Source organism: Pseudophryne corroboree, chromosome 3 (genome assembly GCF_028390025.1).
Source record: "Pseudophryne corroboree isolate aPseCor3 chromosome 3, aPseCor3.hap2, whole genome shotgun sequence".
In the NCBI taxonomy this organism is placed as follows: domain Eukaryota; kingdom Metazoa; phylum Chordata; class Amphibia; order Anura; family Myobatrachidae; genus Pseudophryne; species Pseudophryne corroboree.
This window is the reverse complement of record NC_086446.1, coordinates 607,836,040-607,860,725: the sequence shown is the minus strand read 5'-3', so window position 1 is coordinate 607,860,725 and position 24,686 is coordinate 607,836,040. Positions and strand designations below refer to the sequence as shown.

Below are 24,686 nucleotides of genomic sequence, written 5' to 3'. Positions count from 1 at the left end.
TATGTCTCATATAAACCTAAAATGGTTCCAGTTAGTAGCGGCTATGTTATCATTTAGTGGTCATTTAAAGTCACTCTTATACGGAAAGTAAGCATTGGGTAACATCAGTGGCGTAACTACTGCCCCCGCAGCCCTCGCGGTGGCTTGGGGGCGAAGGGCTGCGGGGGCGCCACTGATTTAGCACAGATTGACATGCGGACGAGCGTCCGCAGGTCAATCTGCTCCTACTAACCCTCCCTGCCGTGTTGGAGGGCACAGCGCGCGGCGCGCCTCTCCTGTGTCCCCTCCTGCATCATCTCCGGCGGCCGCGGGTCTAATAGAAGAAGTGCCGGTTCGTGAGCCAATCAGAGCTCACGAACGGCACTTCGTTTATTAGACCCGCGGCCGCCGGAGATGATGCAGGAGGGGACACAGGAGAGGCGCGCGCTGTGCCCTCCGTGTCCCTCCAACACAAACCAGCGGGGGAGCAACAGCGGCGGCGGCGGCGGGGGAGGGGGCATATATGGCACTGGGGGGGAATATCTGGCACTGGGGGCATATGTAGCACTGGGGGTGGGGGTGGGGGAATCTGGCACTGGGAGCATATCTGGCACTGGGGGGGTAATATCTGGCACTGGGGGCATATGTGGCACTGGGGGGAATATCTGGCACTGGGGGCATATGTGGCACTGGGGGGAATATCTGGCACTGGGGGCATATGTGGCACTGGGGGGGGGGGATCTGGCACTGGGAGCATATCTGGCACTGGGGGGGAATATCTGGCACTGGGGGCATATGTGGCGCTGGGGGGGGATATCTGGCACTGGGGGCATATGTGGCACTGAGGGGGAATATCTGGCACTGGGGGCATATGTGGCACTGGGGGTATATGTACCTGGCACATAGGGGGGGGCTATATTGTGCACTGGGGTCATGTGAGTACCTGGCACCGTGGGGTAATATCTGGCACTGGGGACATATGTGGCACTGGGAGCACAGCCCTAGCAACAAGCACTACCCCCTAGCAACGAGCATGACACCCAGTGCATGAAACCCCTGGCAACGAGCATGACACCCAGTGCATGAAACCCCTGGCAACGAGCATGACACCCAGTGCATGATACCCCTGGCAACGAGCATGACACCATGAGCATGAAAACCCCTGGCACCGTGCATGGAACCAAGAGCATGAAACCCCTGGCAACGAGCAGGTAATTTAAAAGTAATTAGAAGCCTTACTGTAGGACTTAATGTGTAATGGGCATTACGGTGTGTGGCATAATGTATCACGGACATTGCGGTGTGTGTCATAATGTGTCACAGGCATTACGGTGTGTGGCATACTGTATCACGGGCATTGTGGTATGTGGTATAATGTCTCAGGGTCATTGCAGTGTGGCATAATGTATAACGGCATTGCGGTGTGTAGCATAGGGTATAACGAGCATTGCGGTATGTGTCAGGCATTACGGTGTGTTGTATACTATATCACGGGCATTGTGGTATGTGGTATAATGTCTCAGGGTCATTGCAGTGTGGCATAATGTATAACGGGCATTGCGGTGTGTAGCATAGGGTATAACGGGCATTGCGGTATGTGTCAGGCATTACGGTGTGTTGTATACTATATTACGGGCATTGTGGTATGTGGTATAATGTATCAGGGGCATTGCAGTGTGTAGCATAATGTATAACGGGCATTGCGATTCCTGTCATAATGTGTCAGGCATTACGGTGTGTTGTATACTATATCACGGGCATTGTGGTATGTGGTATAATGTATCAGGGGCATTGCAGTGTGTAGCATAATGTATAACGGGCATTGCGATTCCTGTCATAATGTGTCGGGGGCATTACGGTGTGTGGCATAATGTGTCGGGGGCATTATGGTGTGTGCATATTGTGTCATGTGCATTATTGTGTGTGGCATAATGTCTAAGGGCCATTGCAGTATGTGGCATAATGTATACTGGGCATTACTATAAGGAGGAAAAATTACAAATAATGTAAGGGGCATGAATTAGGATTATTTTTCTTTCCAGTGCTGGCCAACGTCTGGGCGGGCAGGTTGGAAAACTGGGGTATAACGTAGTCTTTTCCTGCAATGCCACGCCCCTTTATGTGAAGCCACGCCCATACCAACGAAGCCACACACCCTATTTTGCGGCGCACATTTATTCCTTTAATAGTGCCAATTATGGGGGATTGGGGGGGGGGGGGGGGCGCCGAAGAATTTTTTGGCTTGGGGGAGAAAAATTTCTAGTTACGCCACTGGGTAACATGTTTAGTTTAACAGCTTTGGCAACCACAAGGTTCTGCCACATTTTAGTGGTTTGGATATTACAGTTATTTGGGTAGCTCACATATTTTCCTTTGTCAAGATGACATTACTTGTCAGATGTCCAGAAGGCTTGCATTCAGCAGAACTACCTGTCAATGATTAACTGCTCTCAGCTTATATATTGTTAGCAGACCTCTCCCTGCTAGCAGAAATGTCCTTAGCAAGCCGTATATAGGGGGTAATTCCAAGTTGATCGCAGCAGGAAATTTTTTAGCAGTTGGGCAAAACCATGTGCACTGCAGGGGGAGCAGATATAACATGTGCAGAGAGAGTTAGATTTGGGTGGGTTATTTTGTTTCTGTGCAGGGTAAATACTGGCTGCTTTATTTTTACACTGCAATTTAGATTGCAGATTGAACCCACCACACCCAAATCTAACTCTCTCTGCACATGTTATATCTGCTCCCCCTGCAGTGCACATGGTTTTGCCCAACTGCTAAAAAATTTCCTGCTGCGATCAACTTGGAATTACCCCCATAGGACATCCTTCTGGTTGAACTTTGCTCTGCTAAAAAGGTTTTGTTGTTTTCTTTTATTGCACAGACAACACAGATAAGAACTTCTAGTTTTTGTAATTACTTACTGATCAATAACAGCTATCGGATTGTAATTACATGAGAGCAGCTAAGGTCTTTAATGCAACCTTCAAATTTAAATGAAACTTTATTCCCCTGCAGCAATCCTTGAAACGCTCAGTCTGCTGGCTGCCGATCTAAGCATCGGTTTATCAAAGAAAAAGTTTTCACTAACACATAAGTGCGCTTTATAGTAGAAATGCTCATACAGTCCTATTACTGTAACATATAAAGTAAGTGTTATATTTAAAGCTGCACTACCACCCAGGGGCGTAAGTTCATTCCAGACGAATTTGAAGGTGGTGCCCGTCCCCAGTTGCTCTGGCTTGCATATGTGCTAACGTCCATCGGTACATACCGGGGCGCTTCTAGAGAGGAGGGGGCCCGTGTGCACCTCCGGGTGGGCCCCCTCCTCTGTACGGCGATGTAGACTCCGCCATTGTGCCGGAGTCTACTGCGCATGCGTAGGTCTCCGGAAACATGGCGCCCGCCATGATCCGGAGACCGATTTGGCTACTGCGCATGCGCTGTGGCCAATTTGCCGGCGATTTCTGCCGTGATTGCAGGTCCCGGTGCTGGACTCCATAAAGGTAAGTGTTAAAATGGGTGCAATGGGTGAGGTGTGGTCCCCCCTGGACCCAGGGGCCCATGTGCAGCACACCCATTGCACCCATTATAGAAACGCCAATGGGTACATACGTAGTAACACAGATGAGGGGACAAAGGGTAATGAGATTACATTTCTTCTCAGTGGTCACCGGGATTGGCTCCTATATAAGCCTCTGTCCTGGCGACTCAACAATGATACATCTGGGAAAATAAAGATTCTTTATTGCAGCTAATTGCGACGATAAGGAATATTTATTTTCAGGTGCTATTGATAATAAATAGAGCAATAAAAGTTTTATTTTAACAATTAGTACACTTCCTTAAAACAACTTCTGTTCTTCTTTCATAATATAAGAGCTGTAGCTCACTATACACACTTTGATGGGCTCTTCAGCTCAAAGGGGGCTACAAAGGGGACTAGTGAGAAAGGACATCAGTCAGCAGTGACTGTAGTAAATCACTATGAAATGAGGGAAGAGAGATCTGTCCTAGTTCAGCAGTCCCCTCTGTCTTTTCTTCTTGGTGCCCCACTGACAGCTGGAGTCCGGAAGCCAGTGTTTCCACTGTCTCTGTGCTACCACCAAGTAAAAGATTTTACCAAGGTTCTTACAGCCATGGCTTCAATCATCAGCAGAGCCCCGCAGAGAGGAGTGCAGGGACAGTGGGTAAAGGAAAGGGAAAGGGCATTTTAGTAACATATTTTACGTAGGTGGAGGTTAATCATTACTCTTCTCCTATGAAGACAATGTAATAGAAGATGCAAAAACTCCCAACAGGATAATCAATGTGTCAAGTTGCCCATAGCAACCAATCAGATTCTACTTATTATTTATATAGCACCTTCTAGAAGATAATAGCTAAAATCTGATTGGTTGCTATGGGCAACATCTCCACTACTAAAACCCAGCACTTTAGTAAATATACCCCTAAGGATCGAATGGGTGCAGAGGGGAGTAGGTCTAAATAAGTAACATTTTAAAAGATACTCCTATTTTCTCAGAAGATAAAAATCATAACTATAAAATATGTTGTGGATATCAACTCTACTACACATGTAGGTAATACAGCATGTAACAGATGGAACCATATCAAAATGTGCCGTATACATTGAAGAAATGCTCCTACCTCACTCAGCCTGCAACACTCGTCCATATATTCGTCTAAACTGTCACTTGTTGGGCATCTTTTTAATTGATGCAAATCCTGGATTTCATTGAAAGTGTCTTTGTAAAAGTCATCCATGGCTTTGGTTTCCTCCACTATTGTAGATGAAAGTTCTGTACTGAATAGAGTGGTGGCTGCAGGTTCATTTTCATTACTACATGGGGGCAAGTCTAGCTCCTCCTCCTCTTGACAGTCTATAAAATCTTCTATTGTATTTTCATGGTCTTCAACATCTTCTTTAATATCGTCAACATAGTCCTTAGAGTGTTCAATATCTGATAGAAAGGCTTGGGCCTCGTCTTCAGTTGTACAAGCACTCATTTCCATATGACCTACGGTAGGCGAGGAAGAGGCACTAAGAACGCCTGAATCACAGGAGGAATCTCTACTATGCACCACAAAACTCTTCTCAGAACCTTTGGGAGTAGAAGGTGAGTTGGCTCCACTTGGCATCTCAACACCCGAATCCTCAGACTCAAATTTGTACAACCGCTTGAATTGCTGTAGAGGATTACATCCTGGCAATTCACATACATTATTTTCTTTCATTGGCACATCTGACGGACAATCTGAAGCTGCATCTGTGTGATCAAACCCATCCCGAGTTAAACCATGAGATTCATTTTCATAATCATTTATTAGTTTCTTCATGTGCGTCAATACTACCTCTCCTTCAGAATTGACACCTTTCTTGCCTGTTAAGAAACATAGAACTTAATTAAGAAGGACGTCACACTGAAACAGTAATTGAAAGCATGATTTGTAAATTTCTTTCTCATTGTGTGTAGTTACATTCTTCAAGCAAGACTACTGCTATTCTTTAGTAATATAATCCAATTTTTCTGACATTTGTTATTAAAATCAGATCTATAGATGATACTTTTTTCACTTCTGAACACTTTTTGTTATCAACCTTAATTTCATGAATTTTGTCTCAATCTGTAACAAAATCAAAACATTAGAATGCTCACTGTGGCACAAAGTGTTTAAGGATATGTTGATATTGTGTGAGGCAGTGATCTGTCCAATAGTGTGTATATCAGTTATTTGCCTTGCACCTGACTTATTGAATACAGGAGGCTTTCTTCCTTTATTTCAGTACTCCTCATACTATTGAAAATTGTGGTTACAGTGTTGTGGCTGTACTATAGAATCTGAGCAATTCAGAACTGATCAGCAGCAGGACCATAAGTCAATCAACCCTTGAAGATTTATACACAGAACCCATCTTAGTATATTATGTCTTTATTATATACATAATTAGCAAAACAATATTAATAATCCCAATTTTTTTCTATACATTCTATAGTTATAAAAATAACTACTAATTATCTGATTTTATTTTCCTGTTTAATAAAATAAATCCAATATTGTAAATAATTATTATAAACTGAAAACCAGGTTACAGTTTGGACTGGTACTACTACTTTTTGAGAACAAAATTAATTTACTCCATTATCAGTGTTTACTGAAACAAAATGATTAATCTCCCTGCCTAAAATGGAATGTGTCAGACATTCCTTTGCAGATTGATGATGAATCTCTCCAAATATCCTGAGCAATCCAACATTCACCTGCTGATATGAACCAATAATCCTGGGCAGAGACAGATATAATGGGCAGGGTGCTCCTAGGCACAACAGTAATGCCCTCCCAATTTTTTTTATTTTTTTTTGTTCCTTGTTGAATTATTACCCTTATTTGACAATTGGCAGTTGAATATAATATTAATAAAATTATTAATAAAATAATATGTAAATTATGACGTATTATTCTAAATTGTATTTACATATTTATAGTAGGACAGCTTACAGGTGCAGTCTGAGCATGTCCTACCCACGCACACTCCACTGAAGCTACTGGGAAATTTTGGACTGACAGCATACCCTCCAACTGTATCTTTTTGGCCGGTACAGTACCATTTTTTTATGGTCTGTACCGGCCAAAAAGGGCTTTATTCCAATTTTTTATTCACTAAATTTCCATTGAAAGTATAGAAAAGGGTGTGTGACCATGCCCCTTTACCCGTGGCCACTCCCCTTTTCCTAATTTGACCCGTGTTTTGAGTGTAAAATGTTGGAGGGTATGTGACAGTAATAAAACAAGCGTCCACCTGCCGCTCCCTAGCAAGTGGCACCCCTGTGCCTCACATTCCTAATAAGAAATTCACCACTGAACCAGAAGAAATAGTCACAAGTAGCACAAACATACCTGAAATATATTCACATGTTCTGCTAATTAAATGTGTACTTTACAAATAAGAATTGATACATCTAGGGCAGTACGGATGGTGTAATGGTTAGCATTACAGCCTCAAAGCGGTGAGGTCATGGGTTCAATTACCACCATGGCTCTAACTGTGTGAAGTTTGTACATTCTCCCCGTGCTTGCGTGGGGTTTCTCTAATTACTCCAATTTCCTCCCACACTTCAAAAATATACTGGTAGGTTAATTGGCTCCCAGCAAAAATTATTAACCCTAGCGTGTATGTGGGAAAATAGATTGAAATAGATTGTGAATGGCCAAATATTCTCTGTAAAGCGTTGTGGAATATTTGTGCACTATATAAATAACTGGTAATAAATACATCTTGTTTTGTTTTGTAACCTTATCACATTGCAGCGTAGTGATGTTTCTACTGAGGTATTGGTTCAATAATAGCTACATACTTAACTAAACTGCTTATGCAAATAAACCACTGTAAAGCATAATAAACTAGGTTATTCCGCAAACATGTCAGGGCCATGCTCTACAAACCTAGTGGTTAGGGCAGTGATTATCGATTTTTTTTTCTGGCGGGACACATTACAAAAATGACTCTTATGTATTTGACACAAATTTTAAAGGAATAAAAATAAATGCAATGTTCCTGTTTAAATTACATCTAAACCCCACAGAGGAAGCATGCTGAGACTTGTAGCTCTTGTCAAAGTCGAAAAAATATCATAATGCTTATGCCTTGTACTAGCCCCATGCGCATGCCCGCTGCTTGTGCACTCAGTCTGCCGTGCTTGTACATATCCGCAATTTGCGTAGGAGTCGCTCCAGCGATCCTGTACGTGATACGCAGTTTGCGTGGGAGTCGCTCCGGCGACCCTGCACGTGGTATGGGTATTTACGGTAGAGTTTGTGAGCGTGTAGCGTGTTATTAGAACAGTGCATATCTAACCCAAATAGTGCATTTTGTAGTTAATATTCCCCTAGACCATGTCAGCGAGTATGATTAGTTTAAACAGTTCCTGGACGGAGGGATTCCTCTTTGCATGATAGGAAGGGTCAGATAAAGGTTGAAAGGTGGTGTCTAGTATCCAGCTGTAGGGTATTTTAAGGGTAACATTCCGGTGTTAGTTAGGAAAGGATCGCTCGCTCCTGCGTATAGTTATGTACAGAAGTAGATTATGAACATTAACTGTATTTGCTGTAAATTACACATGCGGCGGGAATCCTGAGGATACCTCCCACCGGAGCAGTTGGGGAAAGACACAGCCCACCTGTTCAAATCCACCTATGACCTTTCCTGTAATGTAGAGACACATCCCTGTGTCCAATGAACAATGAGATTACAGGTACCATTGTATTGTGAATGTATGTTGTGTATATAAAGGCCACTGTTGCCTGGCCAGCCTGATGTCTCTGAAGGCTTTCTACCTGAATAGCTGAGGACTGGATTCCAGGTCGCGCTTGCGAAAGATTCCCCACGTATGTATATTCTCTGTAGCCATTGTTCGTCTTATTCTCTGTTATTCTGTTAGATTTCTGTGTTAGCTTGTAGTGTATAACTTGTACTGTTTTCCCCTTTTTCTCTGAATAATCCACAGCAGTGTTAGAGCTGCTGTGGTTTTAACCAAACCCGGTGTTGTGTTTTCACTTTCCTGCAAAGGGCTCTCTTAGCGTCTCAAACGCTCAAACAGCATACACATTGCTAAGGTTTTTAAGCGTTACATCATTACAGTATTTGACTACTAAGGTTTAGAGTATAAGCATATTCTTACTGTATTTTATTAACAAGGTTTAAACGTTATCAACTGTGTGTGCGCCCGCTGTGTGTATTCCGTACAATCAGCGCAGCGTGTGTACGCCAAGTGCGTACCACGTGCGGGACTCTGTACGCAAATAGCGTACAAAGTGCGTAGCACGTGCACGTGGTCTAGCGGCCATAGCAGCTCCACGGAAATAGTGTATAGCTTTATGTTTGAAGATAATAATTGACATTATCACTCTACAACATGTCTACTTTCATGACCGTTTACATAACATTCAACATGCTTCAAGCACATGGGTATAATCTAACCTGAGTGAACAGATGTTCTGTGGATTAGATCATTCCTGTCTGCATTGCTGAGCCCAGTCTGATTGCTGGGATCAATCACAAAGCATCATAGACACATCTTTTTGTATGGGCTCAATGGGCACTTGCCCAATGGTCTGAGGAGTATAAGCTGACAGCTGAGAGTTCCCTCTTTCCAGGGGTACCAGATTTTTGAAAATCGGCCCTGGGGAACTGGATCTATCCGACTTCAAAGCAGTGGTCCCCATCCAAGCCTGTTAATTGCTCTTCCCAGCCAGATATCTGGGACACTCCCCTTTTGGTGGACACTGGCAGCTTGGTGGGCACTGGCAGCCTTCCAGCAGCTGGTCCATGCTCCAGCTCCACATGCCTGGTATGCAGTTTTATGTATTCGACAGTGGATTGCTCTGGCTCCTAAACTCTGATCCCCAAGTCCCCTGTACCTCCTAAAAGGTGGGACTCTCTAGTTTTTTTTTATCCCATTCATAGCTAAGAAATCTATTTCCAGGAACTTGAGATATCTGCAGTCAAGCAAGCTGACCTCCCACCAGGAAATGATGAATATTATGCCCACTCTACTATCCACCCCTCCCCTACATATTAAACACACCCTCTACCACACTGGAGGTCATATACCATGGCCCCTTCATTCAGCCCAATACCCCCTTCTACAGTTTAGTGTTCTCCCTCCCACCCCATCTCCCACCATCTGTGCAGTAAAGGAGTAATTAGCAGAAATGACTGCTTTAGGTTCTACATGCAGAGCGGAAGATAGAACATGCCCTACCGCCCGCGGGATATCAAGGCTGCCGCTGATAGCACCCTCTACCCCTACCGCTGGAGGATGGGTAGAGGCCCCAGTGCATTGCTGTGTCCAGGGGCCTACACTGCTGTTAAGACAGACCTGCATAGCCATTGTCCCTCACAGCCCCTTCAACTCATAGGTGTCACGCTCGGCGTAAGTTGGGGTTCCGACAACCGAATTTTGGCTAAAGGGAGAGCTACCTGTGAGGAGAGTAAATAAGGTGACTGAATGTAATTCCTCCTCATGGGGTGGAAGCCAAACTAAGTGTTAACATTGGCCGGAGGACGTAAAGAAAAGGAGGACTTCGTAGGAAGATAACTGTAGTTTTTCTGAATAATCAGGCTGTACACGAATATTGGAGAAATAGAAGAAACTGGAAGAATTAGAGTCTATGGTTACATGACTTGAAGAGTGAAGCTGAAGAACTCCATTAAAGAAGAAATGAAGACTGTGTTTTATGATTAAAAGACGAGGCTGAGGTACTTGGACTTTGAAGAAATGAAGATGTGGTTTGTGATTGAAAGACGAGGCTGAAGAACTTGGACTTTGAAGAAATGAAGACTGTGGTTGTGATTGAAAGACGAGGCTGAAGAACTTGGACTTTGAAGAAATGAAGACGTCTGCGGGAACTCCTCTATGACCTGGGACCCCATGAGCGCTTCCACGAGTGGCAAAGGACTTAGACAGTAGGACTGCAGCAGCGTTTAGGTAACCGATGGATGAGAGCAACCAGGACTAGGGAACCAGAAGTAACCTGGGAGAACAGAGCTGGAGAACCTTTCACAAGGAGGTAACTTGAAGCACTGGCACTCCCTCTGAGCCAGCCCCCTTTTGAAGGGGAGAACACGCAGGATTGGCTGGACACAGATTGGGAACTTCATTGGTAATACTCTGGTCTCCAACTTGGCTGCCCCCAGCACAGGAGACATACTTAGCTGTTAGCACACAGCTTTAGCCAGCTTCTGTCTCTGACACACTATACTGTGTCACCACTAGAGGACCTTACCGCAGCGATCCCTGCCGCAGCTCCCGGCTCTCCAGACCCTCGGCCCCCGGCCATTGGCAGCCGCACATCCTTCCAGGAGGACTCGCCGCCAGCAGCTCCCTCCCGCCGCAGCCGCGCCAACCAGCGGGACGGTAACCCGCGGGAGCACCCGCCGGAGGTAAGGTTCCGGAGCATGACAATAGGAAGTCTAAGAGATAGGTTCCACGTAAGCACCAGCAGATGCGAGGTATAATAATAATATAATTATTATGCAAATCAGATTGTCCCTGGGGCTTTAATGAAAACGTGAAATGTTAACTGTATTTAACATATAACTGGTATGTTTTGTTAGAGATGGTCACACATAAAAGCAAATAAACACAAAATATTTATTATTATTATTATTATTATTACTACATTTTATTTATAAGGCACCACAAGTGGTCTGCAGTGACATATTTAAGCATATATTGAAATGGGGATGGTATCGGAATCTCGTGCGTATTTTAACCCTACCTCTAACCATCCCCTCTCGCAGCCTAACCCTACAGATTCCCCCCCCCCCCCCCCCTCCTCTTCCCCTCTCCGGCAGACTACTCCTAACCTTCTCCCTGGTGCCTAACCCTAAACCTAACCCCAGTACTTTCCATCGGGATTCTGACCATCAGGGTGCCAGTGTCAGGATCCCGACCGCTAGCATCCTGACCACATCCCTTTGAAATGTTGTTATGTAATATGCTTTATCTTCCAATGATGAATGTGTAAAACATATTGGATTAAATCAGCTATACGCTTCTCATCTTTTCTCACTGGAGATAGTCACAGACAAAGTAGGTGGTTCTGTGTTGTATATGCTAACAGCAAACTAGTAAGAATGTTGAGTGCTGGTCATTAAAAAATAAGTTGTCAACGGGCAAAGGTTAAGGCTGGGTACACACTTGCTGATGGAACATCAGATGTGACATTGTGCAAGATTCCTTCCCCCCGCAAACGATATCGTTCATACACACTGAGCGATATAGTTTGCTTCTCATCAGTGATGGCATGCACTCACATCTAGGTCGACAAGACTTAGGTTGACAGTGTCTAGGTCGACCACTATTGGTCGACAGTAACTAGGTTGACCGGGTTTCTAGGTCGAGAGGGTCTCTCAGTCGACATGTTCTAGGTCAAAAGGTTGACATGAGTTTTTCACTTTTTATTTTATTTTTTTTTAAACTTTTTCATACTTTACGATCCACGTGGAGTACGATTGGGAATGGTAACCTGTGCCGAGCGCAGCGGTAGCAGAGTGAGGCGCCTTGCCTGAAGCATGGCGAGCAAAGCGAGCTATGCGAGGGGACGCGGTGCACTAATTGGGGTTCCCAGTAACTGTACGGCAAAAACGACACCAAAAAATATATAATAAAACTCATGTCAACCTTTTGACCTGACGACCTAGACCATGTCGACCTAGAGACCCTGTAGACCTAGAATCCCTGTCGAATTAGTTGCTGTCGACCAATAGTGGTCAACTTAGACAATGTCGACCTAAGTGTGGTCAACCTTCAATACCACACCCCATCCAGGTGTATGCCGTCTAGTACAATATCTTTAGATTTCAAGGTGAAAAGTAAAGATATTGGCCCTCATTCCGAGTTGATCGCTCGCAAGGCGATTTTAGCAGAGTTACACACGCTAAGCCGCCGCCTACTGGGAGTGAATCTTAGCTTCTTAAAATTGCGACCGATGTATTCGCAATATTGCGATTACTAACTACTTAGCAGTTTCAGAGTAGCTTCAGACTTACTCTGCCTGTGCGATCAGTTCAGTGCTTGTCGTTCCTGTTTTGACGTCACAAACACACCCAGCGTTCGCCCAGACACTCCCCCGTTTCCCCGGCCACTCCTGCGTTTTTTCCGGAAACGGTAGCGTTTTTTCCCGCACGCCCATAAAACGGCCTGTTTCCGCCCAGTAACACCCATTTCCTGTCAATCACATTACGATCGCCGGAGCGATGAAAAAGCCGTGAGTAAAAATACTATCTCCATTGTAAAATTACTTGGCGCAGTCGCAGTGCGAATATTGCGCATGCGTACTAAGCGGAATTTCACTGCGATGAAAAATACCGAGCGATCAACTCGGAATGAGGGCCATTGTACATTGTTAATGACCAGCGGGAGCGTGTATCGTTAATAATATAGTAAATACACACTGAACAATATGTGATCAGAGTCAGACGATAGATCGGGTGCACTTCGCCAAGTGTGTACCCAGCCTTAGACTGTATAATGTGACTGGATGCAATGCATTCATGTTACAGTATCTATTTCTGTCATTTCCAAAAATTACTTTTCACAACATTTTATTTCTATTTTAAACGAAAAGAAATAGATCTACAATTTCATATTTACTCTTCTCTAAGTAAATAGCAAAGCAATATAGTAGCTATTGAAAGGATATGCTAAATTATATTATATACATGCTAGAACGAATTGTAGAGTGTCATTATTTATTATTATACAGGAAAAAAAGTGACAGGCCTAAACTTGAAACTTCTATAATGAACTCACCCCATAGGCATTCCATGATCTCTTTGCACTTATGTGTTGAACTTCACAGCCCGAGGAAATCAATTATCCTAGAAATGTACAGAGTCCCTGGCCTGACTCCATTAAGCAGTTTATAGGACTCAAAAGTCATTGGTAGCTGTTATTATTATTATTATTATTATTATGATACAGTATATATTTATAAGTAACTTTGAAATATTTTGCTCTGAGCTGTATAATTAGTAGAGGGTGCACCGACTTTACATACAAGTACATACTGAATGCGGAGAATCCAGTCTAAAGTGTAATATAAATAAAAGGCAGATTGTGGTCCGAGTGAGAGGCACACTGGCTTCAGATAGTGCACTTACAGTTTATGAAAGGACAGCACTTGGGTTCTATAATTGCACAGAGTGTACTATACCTGCTGTAAATGCTTCCTTAGCAGATGTTCAGTCCTGGACTCTTATGTGCCTATGCATGTGCCACATAATATACATGTACTAATAACTATCTGCACCTTATTGCACTTTGGGGAAAAGTGCATACTTGACAAGGCTGTATATCCAAATTGTCCATCATATAGTCCAGCACATACACCTCCCTGCACACCAGCATACAGACCAAGTTCCCTCCATATACACTTTCAAGCCCAATAATCTGATGCACATGTAATTTATAATACACTGTCCCAAAGACTCAATATAAACAGTTCCATACAGCCTGATTCCCTACACAACTGCCACAGTCACAGGTAGAGATGTGCGGCTGGCACTTTTCGTGTTTTGTGTTTTGCTTTTGGTTCTAATTCCACTTTCACGTTTTGGTTTTGGTTTCGGGTTTTGGTTTTGGATCTGGATGATTTTTGAAAGAAACATAAAAACAGCTAAACTCACAGAATGTGGGGGTAATTTTGCTCCTACGGTATTATTAACCTCAATAACATTCATTTCCACTCATTTCCAGTCTATTCTGAACACCTCATACCTCACAATATTGTTTTTAGGCCTAAAAGTTGCACCGAGGTGGCTGTATGACTGAGCTAAGCGACACAAGTGTGTGGCACAAACACCTGGCCCATCAATGAGTGGCACTGCAGTTGCAGACAAGATGGCACTATTCAAAAACTAGTCCCCAGACAGCACATTATGCAAAGAAGAAAAAGAGGTGCAATTAGCTAGCTGGATGGCCAAGCTAAGCGACACAAGTGTGCGGCACAAACACCTGGCCCATCTAGGAGTGGCACTGCAGTGTCAGACAGGATGGCACTTTTCAAAAACTAGGCCTCAAACAGCACATCATGCAAAGATGTAGAAGAGGTGCAATGAGGTAGCTGTATGATTAAGCCAAACGACAAAAACAATTGGCCCATCTAGGCGTGGCACTGCAGTGGCAGACAGGAGGGCAGATATCAAAAAAAGGCCCCAAACAGCACATGATGCAAAGAAGAAAAAAAGGTGCACTGAGGTTGCTGTATGACCAAGCTAAGCGGCACAACCACCTGGCCCATCTAGTAGTGTCACGCCCCTGTCATTTTTAAAAAATTCTGCAATTAGTGGACTTATACGGCAGTACCCCAGGACTAATACAGCAGTACTCCTGGACTCATACGGCAGTGTCAAACAGGATGGCACTTTTAAAAAACTAGGCCCCAAACAGCACCTCATGCAAAGATGTCGAAGAGGTGCAATGAGGTAGCTGTGTGACTAAGCCAAGCGACACAAACAATTCCCACTGGAATTATACGTCCAAATCACTGGAATAATACGTCCAAATCATTGGAATTAAATGGCAAAATCACTGGAATGATACGTTCAAATCACTAGAATTATACGTCCAAATCACTGGAATTATACGTCCAAATCACTGGAATTAAATGGCAAAATCACTGGAATTATACCTCCAAATCACTGGAATTAAATGGCAGTACCACTGGACATATACAGAAGTGTCAGACAGGATGGCACTTTAAAAAAATAGTCCCCAAATAGCACATGATGATAAGAAGAAAAAGAGGTGCAAGATGGAATTGTCCTTGGGCCCTCCCACCCATATATGTTGTATAAACAGGACATGCACACTTTAACAAACCAATCATTTCAGTGACAGGGTCTGCCACACGACTGTGGCTGAAATTACTGGTTTGTTTGGGCCACCATCAAAAAAAGAAGCAATCAATCTCTCCTTGCACAAACTGGCTCTACATAGGCAAGATGTCGACCTCATCCTCATCCTCCGATTCCTCACCCCTTTCACTGTGTACATCCTCCTCCTTACAGAGTATTAATTCGTCCCCACTGGAATCCACCATCACAGGTCCCTCTGTACTTTCTGGAGGCAATTGCTGGTAAAGGTTTTCCCGGAGGAATTTATAATTAATTTTGATGAACATCATCTTATCCACATTTAGTGGAAGTAACCTCTTACGCCGATCCCTGACAAGGTTACCGGCTGCACTAAACACTCTTTCGTAGTACACACTGGAGGGTGGGGGGGGGGCATCTTAGGTAAAATAAAGCCAGTTTGTGCAAGGGCATCCAAATTGCCTCTTTTTCCTGCCAGTATACATACGGACAGTCTGACATGCCTACTTGGATGCTGTCACTCATATAATCCTCTACCATTCTTTCAATGGTGACAGAATCATATGCAGTGACAGTAGACATGTCAGTAATCGTTGGCAGGTCCTTTAGTCCAGACCATATGTCAGGACTTGCTCCTGACTGCCCTGCATCACCGCCAGTGGGTGGGCTAGGAAATCTTATCCTTTTCCTTGCAGCCCCAGTGGCGGGAGAAATTGAAGGAGGAGCTGTTGACGGGTCACGTTCCGCTTGAGTTGACAATTTACTAACCAGCAGGTCTTTGCACCTCTGCAGACTTGTGTCTGCCGGAAAGAGAGATACAACGTAGGCTTTAAACCTAGGATCGAGTACGGTGGCAAAAATGTAGTGCTCTGATTTCAACAGATTGACCACCCTTGAATCCTGGCAAAGCGAATGAAGGGCTCCATCCACAAGTCCCACATACTTTGCGGAATCGCTCCGTCTTAGCTCCTCCTTCAATTTCTCCAGCTGCTTCTGCAAAAGCCTGATGAGGGGAATGAACTGACTCAAGCTGGCAGTGTCTGAACTGACTTCACGTGTGGCAAGTTCGAAGGGTTGGAGAACCTTGCACAAGACAGAAATCATTCTCCACTGCGCTTGAGTCAGGTGCATTCTCCCTCCTTTGCCTATATCGTAGGTGGATGTATAGGCTTTAATGGCCTTTTGCTGCTCCTCCATCCTCTGAAGCATAAAGAGTGTTGAATTCCACCTCATTACCACCTCTTGCTTCAATTGATGTCAGGGCAGGTTCAGAAGTGTTTGCTGTCGCTCCAGTCTTCGACACGCGGTGGCAGAATGTCGAAAGTGGCCCACAATTTTTTGGGCCACCGACAGCATCTCCTGTACACCCCTGTCATTTTTCAAAAAAATTCTGCACCACCAAATTAATTGTATGTGCAAAACATGGGACGTGCTGGAATTTGCCCAGATGTAATGCACGCACAATATTGGTGGCGTTGTCCGATATCACAAATCCCCAGGAGAGTCTAATTGGGGTAAGCTATTCTGCGATGATGTCCCTCAGTTTCCATAAGAGGTTGTCAGCTGTGTGCCTCTTACGGAAAGCTGTGATACATAGCGTAGCCTGCCTAGGAACGAGTTGGCGTTTGCGAGGTGCTGCTACTGTTGCCGCTGCTGTTGTTGCTGCGGGAGGCCATCTACCCAGTGGGCTTTCAAAGTCATATAGTCCTTAGTCTGCCCTGTTCCACTTGTCCACATGTCCGTGGTTAAGTGGACACTGGATACAACCGCATTTTTTAGGACACTGGTGACTCTTTTTCTGACGTCTTTGTGCATTCTCGGTATCGCCTGCCTAGTGAAGTGGAACCTAGATGGGATTTGGTACCAGGGACACAATACCTCCATGAATTGTCTAAATCCCACTGCACTAATGGCGGATACCGGACGCACGTCTAACACCAACATAAGTGTCAAGGCCTCAGTTATCCGCTTTGCAACAGGATGACTGCTGTCATATTTCATCTTCCTCACAAAGGACTGTTGGACAGTCAATTGCTTACTGGAAGTAGTACAAGTGGTCTTCTGACTTCCCCTCTGGGATGACGATCGACGCCCAGCAGCAACAGCAGCGGCAGCAACAGCAGGCGTACCACTCAAGGATCCTGCAAAGGAATCCCAGTTAGGAGAGGACCCCTCAGTCTTGACAGTGACATGGCCTGCAGGACTACGGACGTTCCTGACTGAGGAGGAAGTTGAGTTGAGGGAGTTGGTGGTGTGGCTTGCAGGAGCTTGGGTACAAGAGGAAGAAGGGATTTAGGTGTCAGTGGACTGCTTACGCTCTTACCCAAAGTTTCACAACTTTACACTGACTTATGATGAATGCGCTGCAGGTGACGTATAATGGAGGATGTTTCTAGGTGTTTAACATCCTTACCCCTACTTATTACAGATTGACAGAGGCAACAGATGGCTTGACGCCTGTTGTCCAGATTTGTTGAGAAATAATTCCACACCGAAGAGGTGGCTTTTTTGGTAGTTTGCCCAGGCATCACAATGGGCTTCTTCATCCCACGGACAACAGGTGTCTTCCCCTTGTGCCTGACTTAAACAAATCACATCACCATCAGAATCCTCATCGTCAACTTCCTCCTCAGTACCAGCAACACCCATATCCTCATCTTGGTGTACTTCAACAGTGACATATTCAATTATAATATCAAGAACTGGACTGAGGGTGCTCCTTCCAGCACTTGCAGGGGGCGTGCAAATGGTGGAAGGAGCCACCTCTTCCCGTCCAGTGTTTGGAAGGTCAGGCATCGCAACCGCCGACACACTTGGACTCTCCTTGGGGATTTGTGATACCATCTCAGAACGCACAGTTCTTTTCTGTGCTTTTTCCAGCTTACAGTAACTCTTTTCATTTGTCTAGTGGTAGGATGAGGGCTTCCATCGTCATATGAAGCTGAACCACCAGTCATGAACATAGGCCGGGGCCTCAGCCGTTCCTTGCCACTCCATGTCGTAAATGGCATATTGGTAGGTTTATGTTTCTCCTCAGACCATTTAAATTTATTTTTGGGGGTCTTTTTACTGAACTTTGGCTTTTTGGATTTTACATGCCCTCTACTATCAAATTGGGCATCGGCCTTGGCAGACGACGTTGATGGCATTTCATCGTCTATGTCATGGCTAGTGGCAGCAGCTTCAGCACTAGGAGGAAGTGGTTCTTGATCTTTCCCTATTTTATCCTCCAAATTTTTGTTTTTTTGGAGTTATATAACACAATATGCAGCTCAGGAATGAGTGACGGCTGATGGCCAGGACACTACCACTGGTCTGATGCAGCATAACACAGCAACACTGTACGGGTCTTGTTGTTGTTGTTATTATTTTTATTATACGGCAGCAGTGGACATATAGCAGCAGTGTATACCACTGTGACTGCCTGGTCATTGGAATGACTGATGGGCAGGACACTACCACTGGTCTGATGCAGCACAACACAGCAACACTGTGAGGCACTTGTGGTTGTTGTTGTTGTTGTTGTTGTTGTTATTATTATTATTATTATTATACTGTAGTAGTGGACATATAGCAGCAGCGTATACCACTGTGACTGCCTAGTCGCTGGAATGACTGATGCAGCACAACACAGCAACACTGTAAGGGACTTATTATACAGCAGCAGTAGACATATGGCAGCAGAGGACACCACCACTGTGAATGGTCACTGGACTGACTGATGCACAGGACACTAGCACTGGTCTGATGCAGGACAACACAGATAATTATACAGCAGCACTGGGCATATGGCAGCAGATGACACCACCACTGTTGAATGGTCACTGGATTGACTGATGCCCAGGACACTACCACTGGTCTGATGCAGGACAACACCGCAACACTGTAAGGGACTTATTAAACAGCAGCACTGGACATATGGCAGCAGAGGACACCACCACTGTGACTGGACTGATGCAGCACAATACACCACCCTGAACTGATGCAGCACAACAGAGCACCCTATACAGCAGCACTGGACATATGGCAACAGAGGACACAAGCACTGTGACTGGACAGATTCAGCACAAGCCACAGACACTGAGGACACTGAGAGAACAGAGACGCGTTTTCTCTGTACACTCTCCAATGCCGGAGTGAAAATGGCGGGGATGCGCGGGTCCTTATATGGAATCCAAATCCTGCGAGAATCCGACAGCGGGATGATGACGATTTGCCTCGTTTGGGTTTCCAAGTCAGGCGGGAAAACCCGAGCCAGGCTCGGAACCGGGTTCAGAGCGTGAAGTTCGGTTCTCTGAGAACCGAACCCGCTCATCTCTAGTCACAAGCCCACCATATATACTTTTATTTCACCAATACTGACCCATACCATCATATAAAGTCATGAAAGCAGTGTTACCAGGCCTGCATAGGAGTCGCAGGGAAAGTATAGCCACTCCCCAAATATGATACAGCCAAGTCCCCCAGCAGAAAAGGAAATCCAGTAAGGCCAAGTCAGCACATTTCCCCAATAACCATCCTAGAGATACAGCATATTATTTGCTAGCTTTTCAACTGTCAGCCATGGAGTTTGCTTTCACTGCTGAGGGAGCTCAAACACCATACTTCCTCACTAGGGGGAAATATTGTCCTTCAGTGCCAGGTCCAAATATACAGTATAATCTCACCCAGTCCCACACTATGGGGACAATGCATCAAACCTTCTAAAGAGGACAAGAGGACGTTTTTTCCCACAGCAACCAATCAGATTCTAGCTATCCATATATAGAATCTACATGATAAATGATAGCTAGAAGCTCATTGGTTGATACGGCAAAAACAACACTTGTCCTCTTTAGAGGGTTTAATACATCTCCCCCTTAGTCTAATGAGGGGCCCATGTGTCAGGCTCCGGAGCCTTACCTCCGGCAGGTGCTTCCGCAGGTTACCGTACCGCTGGTTGGCGCGGCTGCGGCGGCGGGTCCTCCTGGATGGATGTGCGGCTGCCAAGGACCGGGGGCCGAGGGTCTGGAGAGCCGGGCGCTGCGGCGGGGATTGCTGCGGTAAGGTCCTCTAGTGGTGACACAGTATAGTGTGTCAGAGACAGAAGCTGGCTAAAGCTGAGTGATAACAGCTAAGTATGTCTCCTGTGCTGGGAGCAGCCATGTTGGAGACCAGAGTATTACCAATGAAGTTCCCAATCTGTGTCCAGCCAATCCTGCGTGTTCTCCCCTTACAAAAGGGGGCTGGCTCAGAGGGAGAGTGCCAGTGCTTCAAGTTACCTCCTTGTGAAAGGTTCTCCAGCTCTGTGCTCCAAGGTTACTTCTGGTTCCCTGGTCCTGGTTGCTCTCATCCATCGGTTACCTAAACGCTGCTGCAGCCCTGCTGTCTAAGTCCGTTGCCACTCGTGGAAGCGCTAACTGGGTCCCAGGTTGTAGAGGAGCTCCAGGTGCTAACGACGGTTCCCACAGACGTCTTCATTTCTTCAAAGTCTAAGTTCCTCAGCCTCGTCTTTCTATCACAAACCACAGTCTTCATTTCTTCAAAGTCTAAGTTCCTCAGCCTCGTCTTTCAATCACAAACCAGTCTTCAGTTCTTCAAAGTCCAAGTTCTTCAGCCTCGTCTTTCAATCACAAACCACAGTCTTCATTTCTTCAAAGTCCAAGTACTTCAGCCTCGTCTTTCAATCATAAAACACAGTCTTCAGTTCTTCTTTACCGGAGTTCTTCAGCTTCACTCTTCAAGTAATTTAACCATAGACTCTAATTCTTCCAGTTACTTATATTTCTCCAATATTCGTGTACAGCCTGATTATTCATTAAAACTACAGTTATCTTCCTACAAAGTCCTCCTTTCTCTACACCTTCCGGCCAACGTTAACACTTAGTTTGGTTTCCACCGCATGAGGAGGAATTACATTAAGCCACCTCGTTTACTCTCCTCACAGGCAACTGTCCCTTCAGCCAAAACTCGGTTGTTGGAACCCCAACTTACGTCAAGCGTGACACCATGTTAGTTGGCATGTCTGGTGCTGCCAGACCTCATTTTATAACCTCAGTAACATTATACCCCTTTCATATCACCAAAATAACTCAGTATATTGCCGAGTCGACCCGGGTCTAGGTGCGGTGTGAAAAGGGTGTGGTACAATTGACTCGACTGTATTTCAATCCGGGAATAATGCAGTGTTAAACTCAGGTTGAAGTGCATTGGGAACGGTTTGCCGGGCCGATGCGACCTGGGACCAGTTCATACTATAGGGAGAGGCAGCGCTATAGGGAGAGGTGGCACTTGGAGATGATCTGATCTCCACGCGCCACCTCTGCACACGTCACCGCTGATGTCACCAACCCGCCAGTCTGAAAGGGGTCTCAAGTGGGCCGCACCCGAGAAGGAGCCGTGCACAAATCCCGGTTGCGACCTGTTATTGCGATGTGAAAGAGGTATAACTCACACTGGGCAATAAGTGGGTCATTTTTGCAACTGTTGCCACAGTATCCAATATAATGGTCACTTTAGTTTCTGGCACAATTGACGCATGTGTGCACAGAGCATAGTGTAACTGTTGGTATACTTCCGTAACTGCTGTACATGGGCTTCTAAATGGGCTTCTGCCAGTTTAATTACAGATGTATCCGAGTTTGTGAGTGAATAAGAGGAAGTACACATTGATTAACAGGGACATCTTTGGAACAGAAGAAGAAAGTAAGCATTGTTCTCCTGGAGAAGAGATATAATTCTTCCATCTACAGCTGGACACAATCACGCTATTCTGTAACATTTATGTTATGCAAAATGTGTATTCCTGTTTATCCAGCTTCAACAATGGTGGGCTAAGAAAGAGTAAGGTCACTATAAATGACAGCACACTCTTTAGTAACTTCCAGGGGCAAGCCAATGAGTCTGCTGGCTATAGCAGTGCCAGGACTGAAGCAATGGGAGTTGTCCTGGCTTCCTTCTATTGACATTAATTAGCTTATACTGTACGTTACAGTTAGTACCTGTTTCATTTACAGAAACCCATTACAATGTCAAGGGGACAGAAACACATTCCATATTTTGAAAACAATACATGAAGCTGTTTTTGCTGAATAACACACGGGCATTCCCATGTCAGGTAAATTCTCCACTCGAGAGATTATTCTGTAAAAACAAACAAATGTTCCTCTATCTTATCAGTAACTTCACACAAACTGCTCTATTACATTAAAAGTTGTAACTGATATTTCCCATGGCTTAGCTGTGAAATGGCCGCTCCTGATAATATTAAATAATGATATAGAGAAACATGAAGTGACGCATTCATTTTACTGAAAGCTTACAGAGACACAAGGTGAGTGCAAGCACTGCTAATAGATAGGAAATCTGTTCCTTTTACCTTTCCCCTACATAGTGGAAGTATGATAGCCTTGTCTTCAATGGAAGCCTATGGGTGTTGTTGTACTAGTGGCTACCACTTGGTGGAGCTGTAGAGTGCAAGGATAAATACAGTATGCTGGTAATAAAAAAACAAATGTAGTTGCTGGACATGCGCAGTTGAGCTGGGGAGACGACAAGAAGCGGAGCTTGAGTGTGGGTGGGGTGTCACAGGTCTGTGTGAGAAGACTGAGCAAGCAACAATGCTGAGGTGGTGCCGAGGGCCCGCTTAACAGAGTGCTGGGGACCACAGCAGAGCGCCAGCAGTTTGTGTAGTTGATTTGTGCAGCCAGTGCGGCAGCACTGAGGACTGCAACAGATCTTGGAGGAACGGTAGGATTAAGCCTCGGGGGAGCCCCGGACACTTAAAAGAGGGGGTCCGGTGGAAGCGGAGGGGGAGAATATTAGATTGTGCATACCTCCCAACATGACCCATTGCCGGAGGGATAAAATGCTCTCTACCTGGACTTCCCTTTTAATATATAATTGGCGTCATCTGTGTTGAACTATTTAATTGATTTGAAAAGTATTTGAACACAGGAGATGGCAATCATGAATTAAGAGGTAGTCCAGCCTGGAATGGGTCATGCTGGGAGGTATGGATTGTGTATGTCAAATTTAAACCAATGGTGTATATTACATTTAAACTAATAGTTTAATAATGCCTATATATCCACCTAATTGAGTTGAGAGACAACTATTATATAATGTTTTTTTGTGGTGGAACAAAGAAAACTTAACCTTAAAACGCACATATAAAAATAAAATCTATACTTTATCTTGTCACATGCAAGAATAGCAGCAGCCTCTGTACTGCTTACACAGTGAGATGGGACTCCGGAAGACTCTCTGTGTATCTCTCTCTAGACCCATATGCTTTCATTAGATAACAGGTTACACAGGACCCAGACACCAAGACGGGGAGGAGGAGAAGCTGGGATCCCTGGGTCACTTACAGATCTCTCCTCCTCCTATCTCTCCACTGGTCGGGAAGCTCCGCCGGCAGCTCATGAAATCGGATACTCCTGTGTCTGTCCTGCTTGCAACTGGTTGCCTGGTTCTGCTGCTGCACAAGAGGGAGAGATAGTAATGTCAGTGTGCTCTGACCGGGGGCCCCCAACAGTGGGGACCCGGGGTACAGTATCCCCTGAGCCCCTTCCTTAATCAGGCTATGCATAGAGGCTGAGCTGAGTAGACATAGACAAAGAGGTGCTGTAGCAGTTAGGATAAAGAAGTATGTTTAATTGCCTTGAGAACTATTGCCTATTGTTTACCAATTACCATATTCTTAACTATTGACATATATCCGTATTATTTTATTAGTGTCAATTTGCATGTAATTTGCATGCTGATCACTATTTTCTGCATACCATTCCATACACCCATGTCCTTTTACTCCCCTTTAATAAATTTACTAGATTATTCTACTTATCAAGCCTTTCACGTTCAGTACTTTTTCTGTGTGTATGGGCTAGTCTCTCTGCAACAGCTTGGGAAGATCCAATTTATTCAGCTGGCAACATTCCTGCTTCCATTATATTTACGGGAAACACAATAGCCACAACTAAAATGGACACATTTTAAATTCTGGTATTAGATTATGCAGAGGTGACAGGGTCGTAATGATGCAATACAGGCCACCACACTCTACACATTTGCATCTGAGCCCCCTCCATCAGGATCCTGGAGTGGAGGCCCACAAAGTCCTCATCTATGTAGGGCGAGTAAGCACAAGAAGATTACACATGCTAGTTCAGGCCTGGCCAATCTATGGCTCTCCAGATGTTGTGAAACTACACATCCCAGCATGCCCTGCTGCAGATTTAGCATGGCCTAAAAGTAATACTGTGGCAGGGCATGCTGGGATTTGTAGTTTCTCAACAGCTGGAGAGCTACCGGTTGGCCAGGCCTGTGCTAGTTGTTTCACTAG

General features: G+C 44.9%; 1 protein-coding gene across 2 annotated transcripts in view; it reads right to left on the bottom strand.

Moving 5' to 3' along the window:
* Positions 1-24,686, bottom strand: part of LOC135056420 (uncharacterized) — a 243,261-nt gene that overhangs the window by 49,137 nt on the left and 169,438 nt on the right. Inside the window, exons 5-6 of one of the 2 annotated variants that reach the window (XM_063961561.1) lie at positions 23,578-23,822; positions 4,630-5,363 (exon numbers count right to left, since the gene is read on the bottom strand). In XM_063961561.1, coding sequence (XP_063817631.1) covers positions 4,630-5,363; positions 23,578-23,629 — 786 coding nt within the window. In that variant the 5' untranslated portion in view covers positions 23,630-23,822. The remainder of the gene's footprint in view (positions 1-4,629; positions 5,364-23,577; positions 23,823-24,686) is intronic. The other variant, XM_063961563.1, reaches the window with a different exon arrangement.